The 13,789-nt window shown below is 39.1% G+C and overlaps 1 protein-coding gene across 4 annotated transcripts in view; it reads left to right on the top strand.

The window, feature by feature from the left end:
- Positions 1–13,789, top strand: part of smg7 (SMG7 nonsense mediated mRNA decay factor) — a 119,335-nt gene that overhangs the window by 76,682 nt on the left and 28,864 nt on the right. For 3 of the 4 annotated variants that reach the window (XM_059984477.1, XM_059984478.1, XM_059984475.1), the window contains 4 exons: positions 4,234–4,378; positions 10,341–10,696; positions 11,519–11,774; positions 13,085–13,194. In XM_059984477.1, coding sequence (XP_059840460.1) covers positions 4,234–4,378; positions 10,341–10,696; positions 11,519–11,774; positions 13,085–13,194 — 867 coding nt within the window. The remainder of the gene's footprint in view (positions 1–4,233; positions 4,379–10,340; positions 10,697–11,518; positions 11,775–13,084; positions 13,195–13,789) is intronic. The other variant, XM_059984476.1, reaches the window with a different exon arrangement.

Here is a 13,789-nt window from a genome sequence, read left to right as displayed (position 1 = left end):
TCCTATAATGGAACAATCAGAATTGAATGCATATTCCAGTTGAGACCTAACCAGAGTTTTATGAAGCTCTAATGTAACTTCCTGACTCAATTCCTTGACTGTTAAAGGTGTACCATAAAAGTTCTTGTCAAACACTTTGGTAATATCTGAATAGACAACATTTACAGCTCTGTTCTCATCAATTGCCTTCAGTGCCACCTCTGGAAAAATTCAATCAAGTTAGTGAGGCACGATTGCCTGCATAAGCCATGATGTGGTTTATCAAATTCTCAAAAAATCTTACTCTTCAGAATACTTTCCAGTGGATGACTGGCGTGACTCACCAGTCTAAAGTCACCAGGATTATCCCTATTTCCATTCTTGAATAATAGAACAACATTAGCTACTCGCCAGTCCTCTGCAACCTTGCCTGTGGCTAGAGAGGACATAAAGACCTTGGTCAAGATCCCAGAAATTTCTTGTCTTTTTTCTCTTAACAACCCATGATATGTCCTATCCACCTTGAATTTCTTTTAGAGACACAACACTGCCTCCTTTATCTTATAGCATACCCCACTCTATCTCCAGAATCTGTGGAACTTTTGCAGAAATTGTTTCATTAATTTCAAATTTGGTAATGTCTACTTTTATACTACAATCATTTTGAAACTATTTAGTTGACCACGCTGTTTTCACCAACCAAATTTAGAACCAGTCAGAATCAGATGTAGTATCACTGGCATATGTCATGAAATTTGTAGTAGCAGTACAGTTCATACATAAAAAAACTAGATTACAATAAGAAATACAGTGTATCGTAAATAAGTAGTGCAAAAAGAGATGAGGTAGTGTACATGGGTTGATTCATTATCCACTCAAAAATCTGATGGTAGAGGGGAAGAAGCTGTTTCTAAAACATTGAGTTTGTATCTTCATGCTCCTGTACCAGTTTTGCTTGCCTCTTCTATCCAATAATTGCAAGTTAGCTTACTTTCTTTATGATACTTGGCAAGATCTCTCTACAACTTGAATGTCTTGGCATTTCTCAAAAGTTGGTCTCATCTTTAAGGTTTCTCTTGAACTTCCTCTGTTGAAATAACACAAAGAAGTCATGCACCATTTAAAAGACTAATGCACCATTTCTTCTGAATGCTTCTTATAGTTCTGTGATGTTCACTGTAGCTTCTTACGGTGCCTTTCTTTCATTGCCCAGCTTGGTGGGGGTGCCCTTATTTAACCAGATTATCTCCAACAATCTGAATCATTACATTCATGACCACCATTGGTTCTTCTTTAGTCATTGTTCTCTGTATGTTGTTGATGTGGTGTCAACATGTAAATGAACACTGGTCTCTCTCTCTCTCTCTCTCTCTCTCTCTCTCTCTCTCTCTCTCTCTCTCTCTCCTCTCTCCCTCTCTCCCTCTCTCCCTCTCTCCCTCTCTCCCTCTCTCCCTCTCTCCCTCTCTCCCTCTCTCCCTCTCTCCCTCTCTCCCTCTCTCCCTCTCTCCCTCTCTCCCTCTCTCCCTCTCTCCCTCTCTCCCTCTCTCCCTCTCTCCCTCTCTCCCTCTCTCCCTCTCTCCCTCTCTCCCTCTCTCCCTCTCTCCCTCTCTCTCCCCCCCTCTCTCTCTCTCTCTCTCCCCCTCCCTCCCTCTCTCCCTCTCTCGTCCTTTGTACTGTATTGTCTCATTGTTTGTTGACCATCCAGTATAGCATAAGCCAGAATTTCTGTCAATTGTTCATGGCTCAGGTTAACCAGATTATTTAAATTTTGGTATTCTGTTCATGCTGAACTGAAGTCTGAGGCAAGTTAATTAAACACTAGGAATATACTCATTTACTGGTAAAGGTGTACAGTCTTTGAACTTTAAATAAAACCTCAACCACAAGAGTTATAAATCTACCTATTGACTGAGTTATCTTAACCACCGTTACCCATGTTCTTTCATGTTAATTGGGCACCTCAATGCTGAGTCATTTATATTGGCTCCCGATTCTTCAATGTCTAAACTTACAAATTCTTCTTTCAATAAATAAGCCCCTGTTGTACCAATTCTTTTACCTCTTCATGTTTTTGGATGGTTGACTTGACGCCCCCCGGACAGTCTTTGTCTCAAGCTCAGCCTCATTTTTACATCTCTGATCTGTTCCCCTGCCTTTAATAGTTTTTTATTTTCAGCATGTGCATCCACATAGTGGATTTTTGAAATAAGATGAGGAATGCTACCCCCCCAAAATAATTGTCCTCTTTTGACGCAAAATATTCCTTCGAGCAATCAAGGGCCAATAAGCATATAGATAATTGATTAAACATTTAATTTGTTTTAAAATCCATTATACAGACTGCAGTGTAAATAAGATTCAGCTTCACACAGTTGTGAAGAAACCATTTTAGCATAAGCTTTAAATAGTCAGTGAGAAAGCATGGAAAACTATTAAATCATCTTTCTGTAGAAGGAAATGTACTTGCAGTGTAGCTACCTGCTCATCATCATTAACTACCAAATTCAGTGTTTACTTGGAATGCACTAGTAATCTCTAATAGTAATGTAAAGTGCTTTCTTTTGATATCTGGCTACTGAGTATGTCTCACCCCTTCGCATAAAATAAAATTCTAGAAATGTCTGTTGTTCAGATCATGAAGTGAACTATTGTTTGATTAACAATAAAATCAGGAACTTATTTTAGTAAATCAACTTTGGCCTGAACAGGTGGGTGGGTCTTGATTTAAATATTTCACCTAATGTATATGTCATCTCTGCAACAACCAATATCGTTCCAATATTGCAGTTTGTCTCCAACAGGCTTCTTGCTGGAGAAGGGTGAACCTACTGGATGAGCAGGAAACTGTTCAACCTTCATTGCCTCCATTCCTGAAACAAAAGCACCCTAATCTTGGTACTGATTTACAGTAAGCAGGCAGCATGTGCCAAGCCCATATTAAAAGGCCAAGCAATTGCATGAGTGGATGGAGCTTACATTATACATTAAGGGGCTAAGCTCCTCTCACAATCAGTTTCCACTACGTGCTATGCCTCTGACAATCATGTTCAACAGTTAGACATGGGAAACCATTGATAGAATTTACCTTGCCTTTGACTGACTGAGGAAAAGAATTTTTAGACATCAGGACCTCAAAGCTCAACAGAAAACATTTAATATACTGAGCAGAAATGATCTCTGCCCTCCAGTAAGCTTTGAAAGATGGGCACAATACAGCAGGCATCACAAGACACTGGGGGAGTGTAACCAATACCATCTGTGCAGTTCTCCAAGTCCATTGATCAAATAGCTGGATCAGCAACCCTATGATTGTGGTTCTAGTTAGGTGAGCTGCATTGTTTATATGCCTGAAGGTTCTGAACTTTAGATTAACTTTATTCATCACATGTACATCAAAACGTACACTGGCGTAGGTCATTTGCATCATTGACTAACAGTGGGGGGATGTGCCGGAGGCAGTCTGCAAGTGTCACCATGCTTTTCATACCAACATATCATGACCTCGGCTAAGTAAACCAAGCCCATACATCTTCAGAATGTGGGAGGAAACCGAAGCAGTCACAGGAAGAACACGCAAACTCTTTAAAGAAAATGGTGGAATTGAACCCGGAGCACTGGTGCTGTAAAGCGTTGCTAACTGGTACACTATCATGCCTTCCCAATAAGATTCCTCTGTCAGGACATGAGATTTCTAGGAGGACCGAAAATGCTTAAAGATGGCCCAGAGTGTCCTTGAAAACATTTAACGTCCTCACTAATTATCAACTCAAGTCCATGCCATTTAAAATGTAAGAGTGATTGAGCTTTAGACAATCTGCGTGGTCAAGCACCACCGCCTCCATGTGTGGATACTACATTGTAGCCACCTTTGGCTGAAGAAGTTCTTACTGCACTATCTACAAGAGAATTTGAATTTAAAAGTGTATCTAAAGCAGTCAATTCTAGTAGCCAGAATGGCAGCAAAATAAGATGTCAGACAGAATAATTGAGTCTACTTATTCTTATCGACCAACACATTTACACTTCAAATCAGTTTATGATTAGATTTGTCTGGGACACAATGAAAGATAATTTCTGAAACTCGTGGACGTACTTTGTTTTTCAATTAAAAGGAGCCTTGATGGACATTTGGTTTGGAATTATCTAGCAAGAGATCTGAATTTTGCGTTTGCTGTTAGCTTAATCTGTCTCAAACTTAACAGGTCAAGGAAAAAGTTGAAGTTTTTAGTATCTGATATAAAATTTGTTTATCAGGTAAAAGCTCAGTCTGAATTACGAAAGACACCTGTATCAGAGGCAAGGAAGACACCAGTGACGCAGTCACCAAACCAAACCAGCAATTCACAGTTCATCCCCATTCACCATCCAGGAGCATTTCCTCCTCTTCCTAGCCGGCCAGGTAAGTGAGCAGTTGGATGTATTATAAACTGAACCACCACTCAGCATGTTGATTTGAGAACTTACCCTATTGATTATGTTTTAAAATGATACAAAAGGAGCTTTGATGTTTGTATGCAGATTTACTGGTGGATTTCAATTAGGTGTTAATCAGAGATGTCCATATGTCTCAATTTACTAAGTTCTGTGCAATACTCTGCCTGAAGCTGATTTTGCTGAGTTGAATTTATTTGTATATGTAGTTAAGTTCACATTATCAAATTCAGTCTGGCTGTTAGAGTTTGTCCAAGGTTAAGTGAAGCCAAATTATATATAAGCAGCTCCTCACCCCATACTTAAATTGTATATTCTGTAAATTCATGTGACTTCCTTTGGGAATAATAGATTCATTTGCTTTCAGTATTTTATAAATATTTTATACGGTATTTTGCTTTAGAGTAAATTATATCAAGGTTGTTGAACAGAATGCACATATAGAAATTAATGGGTGTAATCTTACAGCCATTATATAGATAAGGTTGCAAATGACAAAATTGGGGATTAAATGTTCCAGGATACTTCTAAGAGATTGGCAGATTGGAAAAGGAGGTGGAATCAGCCTGACTTTCAGAGAATGTTATTAAGGAGGAAGGATCTTAACTAAGAAAATCATGCACAATCACTTGAGGATTGGTTCATGAGCAGAAAATAGGAATACAGGCAGTCCCCGAGTTACGAACGTCCGATTTACGGACACCGCGTACTTACGAACCGAGGAAGGAGAATGCTGTCTGCCATTTTAAGTCGTTGCTGTTGTTACTGTGTGTAATTTTGTATTTGGCTTAAATTTTTCTTAGTAAGATTCACCTTGACCACCCCCACCCCCCATTCCGGTCGGCTGGTGGCACAGTCAGATCAGCACCGGGCTAGAGAACGGAGGTTCCTGAGTTCGATTTAGTGACAGACTGCTCCCGTGCCGGGTTGATTAATGATCAAGTGACTCCTGTACCATCTGTGCCAGGTTGATGTCGAGCACGCAACTCGACCTCGTAAAAAAAAAACCCACTGCCACCTCCAGTTTAAATTTCCACGTGGAATATTGTGGAGGATCAAATACCCAAACCCAGCACAGCCCCCACTTGTCCCATTTAACCTGTCTCAGTGTGGTGCAGTTTAGCACCCGAGGAATCAGTGCTGTGGTCCTTAGGACCCAGCGGACCTTGGGAGCTGTCGCAGGTCAGGACCTGCCGCCCGCAGTGTTTCTGCTCCATTGACAGGAAGCGATCGCGATTCAAAATAAAGTGGAAATAATAAAAGTGTTTGGAAAGAGGTGAAACGCCATCAGTCATTGGAAAAGTGTTAGGCTACAGTCAGTCAAGGATCGGAACAATTTTAAAGGATAACGGATAAAGTGAGAATAATGGAGCATGTGAAAAGCCCTGCCCCGATGAAAGCTACAATTGTTACTAAGCAACGCAGTGGTTTAGTTATTGAAATAACTACGTTTCTTAAGTGTTTTATATGCATAGAAAGGTAAAATATATACTAAGACAAACTTTTGACTGACTGACGCTAAATAATACCGGATATACTTGTTCCGACTTATGTACAAATCCGACTTAAAGACGGACTCAGGAATGGAACTTGTATGTAACCCGGGGACTGCCTGTAAATAGATTATTTTCAGGTTAGAAGGCTGTGACCATTGGACTGTTGCAGGCCTGAGCGTTTTTTCAAACTGTGCCAGTGATTTGGGTGAGGGGATTGTTACAAGGATTAACCCTCAACAATAATTATCAGTTTGGCACAGAGAGGATCTGTATTTACTACAGATATCTTTATTGTCTGAACTAATAGGCACATGAATTTACAAATGAACTAAATGTGCGCACATCAACTAGGTTTCTCTGATTCTCCATGAGCAGTCAAAGAATATAAATGGTAATACCTGGGAAAAGGAGTCTGTGCTGGCCAGGCATTCCTTGTGGTCCTGATTTATTCTCCATGTGGCTGACATAGGGTCTTCCATATCCCAAATGGCTGGTCTCCAGAGGCATTGCTGCCTGTCCTCCCAAAATCCTCCTGTTTTATTCGTTTCCATATCAGATCGAACTATGATGGTTCAATTTTGTTGACTCAAGGTAATCTAACCGACCTGTGTCAGTTTCTCTTTGGATGTGGCCCAAGGCTACAAACAGTATGGCTCTCCCTTCAGCCTTGTGACCCAAGTAATGTCTTTTGCTCTGTCCAACTCTGACCAAGTCAGCCAAACGCTGCACCTAGGTGATCAGATCTTAGGCCGTTTCTTCTGCAAAATTGTCATTTTATGAAATAAACTGCTTCTTATCTGAGAATGGTCTCGGGTTTAGCAGATCATTAACAGAAACTCCTTGTGTCCATGTTCAGCTGCTCTGTTTAAGTTGTCCCAGTGCAAAAGTTAGTTCACAAAAAGACAGCCTCCATTCCTGCAACCACATGGCAAGAACAAAGACTTTTGTTTTGTCTGTTTCCACTACACTTGCCTCATTCCTGTTCACTGATTAGTAGATTGTAGTTTTTTCTGGCCAACATCTTCCTCCACTTGATCCAAAGGTATTTATCTTAGGATCATTATTCACTTCTCATTCTGTTGACTGTCCATGGGACAGCTATGGATCCCCAGTAGGTGTGTTGCACTCACATTATATAGTTCAATAGTTCCATTTAATATCGGAGTATGTCTACAATATACAGCGTGAAATCCTTGTTCTTTGCAGACATCCATGAAAATAGGATACCCCAAAGAATGAGCAACAGTAAAAACATTAGAACCCTAAAGCCCCCCATTCCCCCACATCCCATGCAAAAGCGGCAGTAATTGACCCTCCCCCTCTCCTACTTACTTGAGCAAAAAAAGGTTCAACCCCCTCCACCCCCCAAGCAAGCATAGCAAAGCCTCCTTAGAAAGACCATGATCTGCAGTACAACAAAAACTAATCGTTTATCCAACATGCCACAGGCTCTCTTTCTCTCTGTCTCTCTTTCCCTAATAAAGGGGCAGTGGGGTGTCACACAGCAAGAGGGGAGACTAAGACAAAAAAACACTTGCTGATTTGTGGTGTTAAAGTCTGCCAAGTCACTTTTCTTCCCCCCCCCCCCCCAAGTTCTCCTGACTTGAGAATCGACAACCAACTTTCCCCCACCAATGACAGAGAGAGTGTGACCATAGTACAGAGCCCTCTGACACATGATCCATTCTTCCTGATATTCCGTTTTCTCGCGACGCTTCAGTCAGCGTCTCCAGCATAGAATCAGCTTGTCTCCAGGTCTGCAAAGCCTCAGAACCCCAAATGTGCTCTTGTCATCTAGACTGCAAACTTGGGATATCAAAAAGCGGCCAGTCAGCAAACCCCGAGAACAGGAAGCAATGTCATAAAGAATCGAAGTTCTAGTGCAGCTGTAGATCAGGGTCTTAAACAGAACCCCATCCACTTTGAACTGGAAAACGAGAGATACCAAACTGTTTCCACAGATGAGCTCAAAGAAGCTGCTGTCTAGTGCCATCATAGCCCAGCCCCGTTAACTTAGAAAGTGTAAGCTGAAATTGTGTGAGAATTAGAGGATGACCTTGAAATAAAACAGAAAAGATGACTGTCAGTATAGAAAGTGTGAATTTAGTAAATAAATGATTACTAGTAAAATTAAAGGTAAAAGTAACATTTACTTACTGAATTCACACACTTTCTCTATGGACAGTAATTTTCTGTTTTCTAAGAGGGTCATCATCTAATTTTCACATAATTTTTTTCCTTCCACCTTCTAAGTTGATAAACATTAAGCATTATAGTTATCAACATACATAAAATTAGTATTAGAGCAGCATGCAATACTATTCTCATCATGGATGTATTTAAAAATTTGATCCCTAATTCTAAAACTTGCTTCAAAAATCGAAGCTGCCCAATACTTCATTTGCCTTAACATCGGGTGTTTCAATTACTTTAGTTTGCTTAGACCATTGATGGATTATCTCTCTTGCATCCTCCACAACTTGTGTCCAATCTGCTGTCAAATTAGGAATCAGTGGTAACTCGGTAACAACATAGTCCCACAAGTATTGATCCATATCAATGTGTTGTATTGTGAGGTTCTTCTTTGTTACTACATCTACTGCTGGCTGAGGCAAAGTTCACTCTCCAGTAGCCAGGTTTGAAGTCAGGTTTCCAGTGGCGACTTTGCGAATTTCCATAGGGCACTGTTTCCAACCCTGGGTATAACCTGGGGCTGCTGTTACTATATAATATGTCTGTCCCACCACTGCATATCACAAGAAAGACTGATTATTCACTGTCAAAACTTTTCATAAGTACTGAAACCACAGTTTGTAAGTTTCTTGTCATTACTTCTGGGTAAGCCCAGTGATCTCCCTCACCCCCTCCCTATGGCAACTTGATAAATCTGTCCCTTTCCCAGTACCAGTCATAACAATATCGTTTGTTAATGGGCTACTTAAGGATATCTAAGTACCTTATGATAATTGCCCACATTGTGACCCTTTTTTTAAAGGGTAGTTTAAGTTAGTTCCGTGTTGGAGAATGTAAAGTACTACACTAACATTAATCCTTCCTTTGCCATCGTTGAAGTTACGCAGTACTCTATATGACTTCTAAGGTAACACAAGGGGACCTTTTCTCCACCCTATTCTTTTAGCTGTTCATCTGGTACCCAGTTTGGTATTTGATGGTGGTAATGTCTAAAATTAGAGGACAGAGCCTCAGAATAGAGCGGTGTCTTGATAGAATGGAGGTGAGGAGGAGTTTCTTTAGCCAGAGAGTGGTGAATCTGTAGAACTTATTGCCACAGACAGCTGTGGAGACCATGTATATTTAAGGCAAAGATTGTTAGATTCCTTTTTGGTCTGGGTGTGAAGGGATAGGGTGGGGGGGGGAGAGAGGCAGGAGAAAATAATGATGAAATGGCAGAGTTGACTTGATGGGCTAAATGGCGTAATTCTGTTCCTATATCTTATGGTCTGATGTGCATCAAGTGGTAATTTTTTTTTACCAATGTTTGCATTCTTTTAAATCCTCTTTCCAAAGATCAATTTTCTAAGAAGAAATGACCATGCATATGAAGAGGTGTACATTAGGCCAATCTTGTGGTAAATCACTGGACATCTGAGCAGCGCTTTTTGGTTTTAATTTCACCACCTTCATTATTTCTTTTACTTTATTCCCTTTTATGACCAAACCATTCCTTGACAAACCTAGTGCCTACATAATGCAAATTCCTTTGTTATTCACTTGGCATTTTAGTGTTTGCTTTGAACCTGGATGCTTTCTTTTAACTTTTTCTTTCCTCAATTCCTTTTGTTGTTCTTGTGTCATTGTCATTCTACCTTTATTCACCCTTCTCATGTATTTTTCTTCGGAGTTCTTTTCCTAGCACTTTTTTTAAAACAGAAATTGTTTTTTGTTTGGACTATTTTCCATCTGCATTACTTTTGCAGTCTATGGTATTGGCTTGGTTTACAACTTAATGAAGATTAGAGCTTGCCCTATAAATATTCTATTGTTCACAAAAGAGGGCCTTGAGGATCTCAATTGTTCCCCCTTGGAAACAATAACCTAATTACCCTATTCTGCCTTGTCAGTCTTTACCTAACACCTTAATTTTACAATTTCTTGCCTTTTTCATTTGCCCCAAATCCTCCTGCTATTTTGGATGAAATGAACCTGCAAATACTACCTATTCTGTTTTTTCTTTCACATAATCTGTTCTTGTGAAGAATGTGTAAACTTTATTTTGGATAACTGTTTTCTCAATTTTACTGCAGTTCATTGGATAGATGGTGATTAATTCTTTCTTACTAAACAATTCATGTTTTACCAGTATTTTCTTGTAATGGAGCTGCTTTGTTTAATAGTTAGGAGATATTTCTGTAAAGCTGGAATAGACTGGCATATCTGATAAAATCAGTATTAGTGTCTTTGTTTTAATTGCAGGGTTTCCTCCACCTCCTTATCTGGTGTCGCCACCAGTTACTTTCCAAATGACTCCTGGCTATACATTTCCACCTGGAGTCTCCATACCAGGACCTTTCATCCAAGCCACTGGCCACCCACAGTCAGGAAACCAGGTACCAGGCGGAAAGCAATCCCATGTCCCCTATAGCCAGCAGCGCCCTTCAGGACAAGGGCCAATAAACCAAGGACCCCAGCAACAGCAGCAGCAATCTCAGCAACATCAGCAGGTCACTCCATCCCAGTCACAGCTTCAGGTTCAGGTTGTGAACCAGCAGTCGCCCACCAAGGCAGTGCAGCCAATGGGAAAGAATCAACACCATCTCGGACCTCAGCAGGTAAGGCAAGTGTGGTAGATCCAAGTATTAATGAAAAGCACTGCAAGTAGGTACAAAAATATTATAGATTTATAAATAATCCAGTTTTTAAAACTAGCTATTTCTTTATCTTGTGAGCAGAGAATCGTCAGTCTCTGAGATAATGCCAACATAAAGCTATTGTATGATAGTGTTGAAAATGATCTGCAGTAGTATGTGGTTCTTCTATTTGTTAATCTGTTGTCCTACTATATATTTTTTAAAAGGCATTATCCATTGATTAGAATTGGATACATCAATTCAAGGTTATGAATATTAATGCTTCTTTGGGAATGTTTGAAATCTATGCATTTGAAATATATAAATAATGAAATAAACAACGTTTGTACTATTTGCTTACTTTTAAGCTCAATAGTTGTTTATAAATCTGCCTTTATATCTAAGCATTAAAAATAAATGTTTGTTTCACTATCCTTGTGCACTTTTATTTAACCATACTCCTATGGTTTGTGATATAATATGGGCATTGAGATTAGTTGTGTCCTCATTCTGCAAAAGGTGGCCTCAGTGTAATGATTTTTGTCTTTCTGATGTTGGCAATTGGGAGGTTTTTTTTGGACTTGAAAAACTGAGAAAATAGCTTACTACTTGTACCTTATTTATATTAAATATATTTGAGAGATTGTGGCTCAGCAATATAAGATGGATAAATGGATTTTTGTTGTGATCTTTTATCAGACAATACTTGGAGAATGCTTGTCTAATAAAAGGATTAAAGGCCTTGTTATAGGTGATCAATTTTTGCGTCCTTGCAATTAAAGTTCTATATTTTCTCTCAATGAGTATCTGCAGGCTGATCAGACCAACCAGCTTTGGAATCAGCATCATCCAGTCTCCTCTCAGCATCAGAAGAATTCTATACAGATGTCTCTGAAACAACAGCCCTATTACATGCATCAGGACCCTCTGAAGCTATTTGAAAAGTCACTTCAACAATCACAAGTCCAGATGGAAAAGAATCTGAAGAGTTTTGCTATGGAGCCTTTTACCCAGAATCCTTCCGATGTGCAAAAATTGCAGGACTTTGCATGGGACTATGGTAAGTTAAATGCATATAGGTATCCTTGTGCAATGAGCCTCAAGAACAATTCTGATTAATATATTCAAGTCTATAGCTTATCATAATTAATGTGTAAACTGGTTGTTAAGGAGGCCAGTTTCTACTTGGTTGTTAATTCATAACCACAACCCATCAAGGCCTTTATTCATGATCCCACGTTTCACGTTGTATGTTTCAGTTTGCTATCAACCAGGACCTTACTCTGGTAGCCACAAATGAAGCCACTATTCCTGACCCTAAATTCAACCGTGCTCCAGCTATTGATATTTTACTATTTAGCACGATCCATCTGACAGCAAACAGAATTCACTGAGTACCATAGAAAAATGATTCCAAGCTGTGCCCTATATTTACCAACCTTTATAGTAGTACATGGTTGACTTAATATATGAATGTGCATATAATAAGTCAGTAGATAATGAGAGCTTAGTTTATCTCTATTTAATCAGGTTTGAATAAAGATTATTTTATTTGTCACATATACTTTGAAGCATACAAAGAAATGTGTCATTTAGTGTCAGTGACCAACACAGCCTGATGATTGCTGGGACAGCCCGCAACTGTTGTGGTGCTTCCAATGCCAACAAGGCACACCACAACTCACTAACCTTAACCGTACATCTTTGGAACATGAGAAAAAACCAGAGCATCCGGAGGAAACGCACACAGTTGTGAAAGAATGAAGAGTGGAAATAGAGCCCTGATTGGTGTTTGCTGTCTCTGCAGCAGAGCTGAAGTTTGATTACATTTTAAATACTTATTCTGTTTATTTCTTGATCACTGTTATGTCCCAATTGACTTCCTTAAGCTTCTGTTTTATCCTGCTAACTGTAACTTTATTAGGATACTGTCTTGTATAGGGCTTATTACAATAGTTGAACTAAAGAATAACACTTGAGCACATTGTCTACTTATACTGAATTTTAAAAAACAGTGCTACACTGACTTTAGTACAAATATGTTTCATTTTCCCCATAGCTTTCCTAATTTTATATGTGAACAGCTTTAATCCCTAATACTTAAAATGAGCCCTCTAAAAATTTCAAAGGGAATTGTTGATCCAGTGATTTTCTATTAACCATTATGAAACAATATGAACTTTGAAAGGAAGAACTCAAGTTCCTCATCAAGATGTTTCTCATCTTGATTACTGTATAGTAAATAAATGGATATCAAGAAGGGCATGGGAAGTTGATATTGTTGAAAGGAAAATTTGAGATGGTAGGTAAATAATCTGCGATAGCACAGCGCATGTGATTTCATGTCATTAAAAATGTTTCTTCTGTCAGACATGCGACATATGATGGGACATCAGCTGAATAATGATCATATGGTGAAACGGCATCCAGGGGTTTTCCGAACAGACCAAGATAATATGACTAGAATGCAGTCATATGAGGTAAGCTGTAAATAATTTAAAATAGCATTTAGTGCCCTATGCACAATAATGTCTGTGTATATATAAAGTTGTATTTCAGTCTTGGGTTTGTTTCTTTATATTTTTGTCAAAAGAAAAGATTAATTTCAATACAGGTTGAGTACCCCTTATCTGAAATGCATGGGGTGGGAAGTGTTCTGGATTTCAGATTTTGGAATATATAATGAAGCTAGCTTGTGATTGCCATCATTTCAGACTTTGAATCTGTGTGCTACCAGTAAACGTTCTTTGTCTTATACTTCTTCACCACACGTGCGTACTGATGTAGATGCTTAGTGTGCTAGATTTTCATCAGCGACAATCTTGGCAAAGTCAACAATGAATTTTTCTGCAATGAGCCTGCTGAATATTCACAATTACCTTCAATTTTCAGTTCATCGTGATAGATATTTGTTTGCTTCATGATCAGCATTTCATTAAGTGGCAGATGTTCACTCCGGTGACGAATCCACTTTTTCATTACACAATTGAGATATTCATTTTTTTGCTTTTCTCAGTGGTTTTCTATTTTTCAATAACTTCTGTTCATTACATATGTGTAATTACTTCTCAGAAT

Source organism: Hypanus sabinus, chromosome 11, assembly GCF_030144855.1.
Source record: "Hypanus sabinus isolate sHypSab1 chromosome 11, sHypSab1.hap1, whole genome shotgun sequence".
NCBI lineage: Eukaryota > Metazoa > Chordata > Chondrichthyes > Myliobatiformes > Dasyatidae > Hypanus > Hypanus sabinus.
Note: the sequence above shows the minus strand (reverse complement) of the source record. Positions and strands in the feature narration are given on the sequence as shown.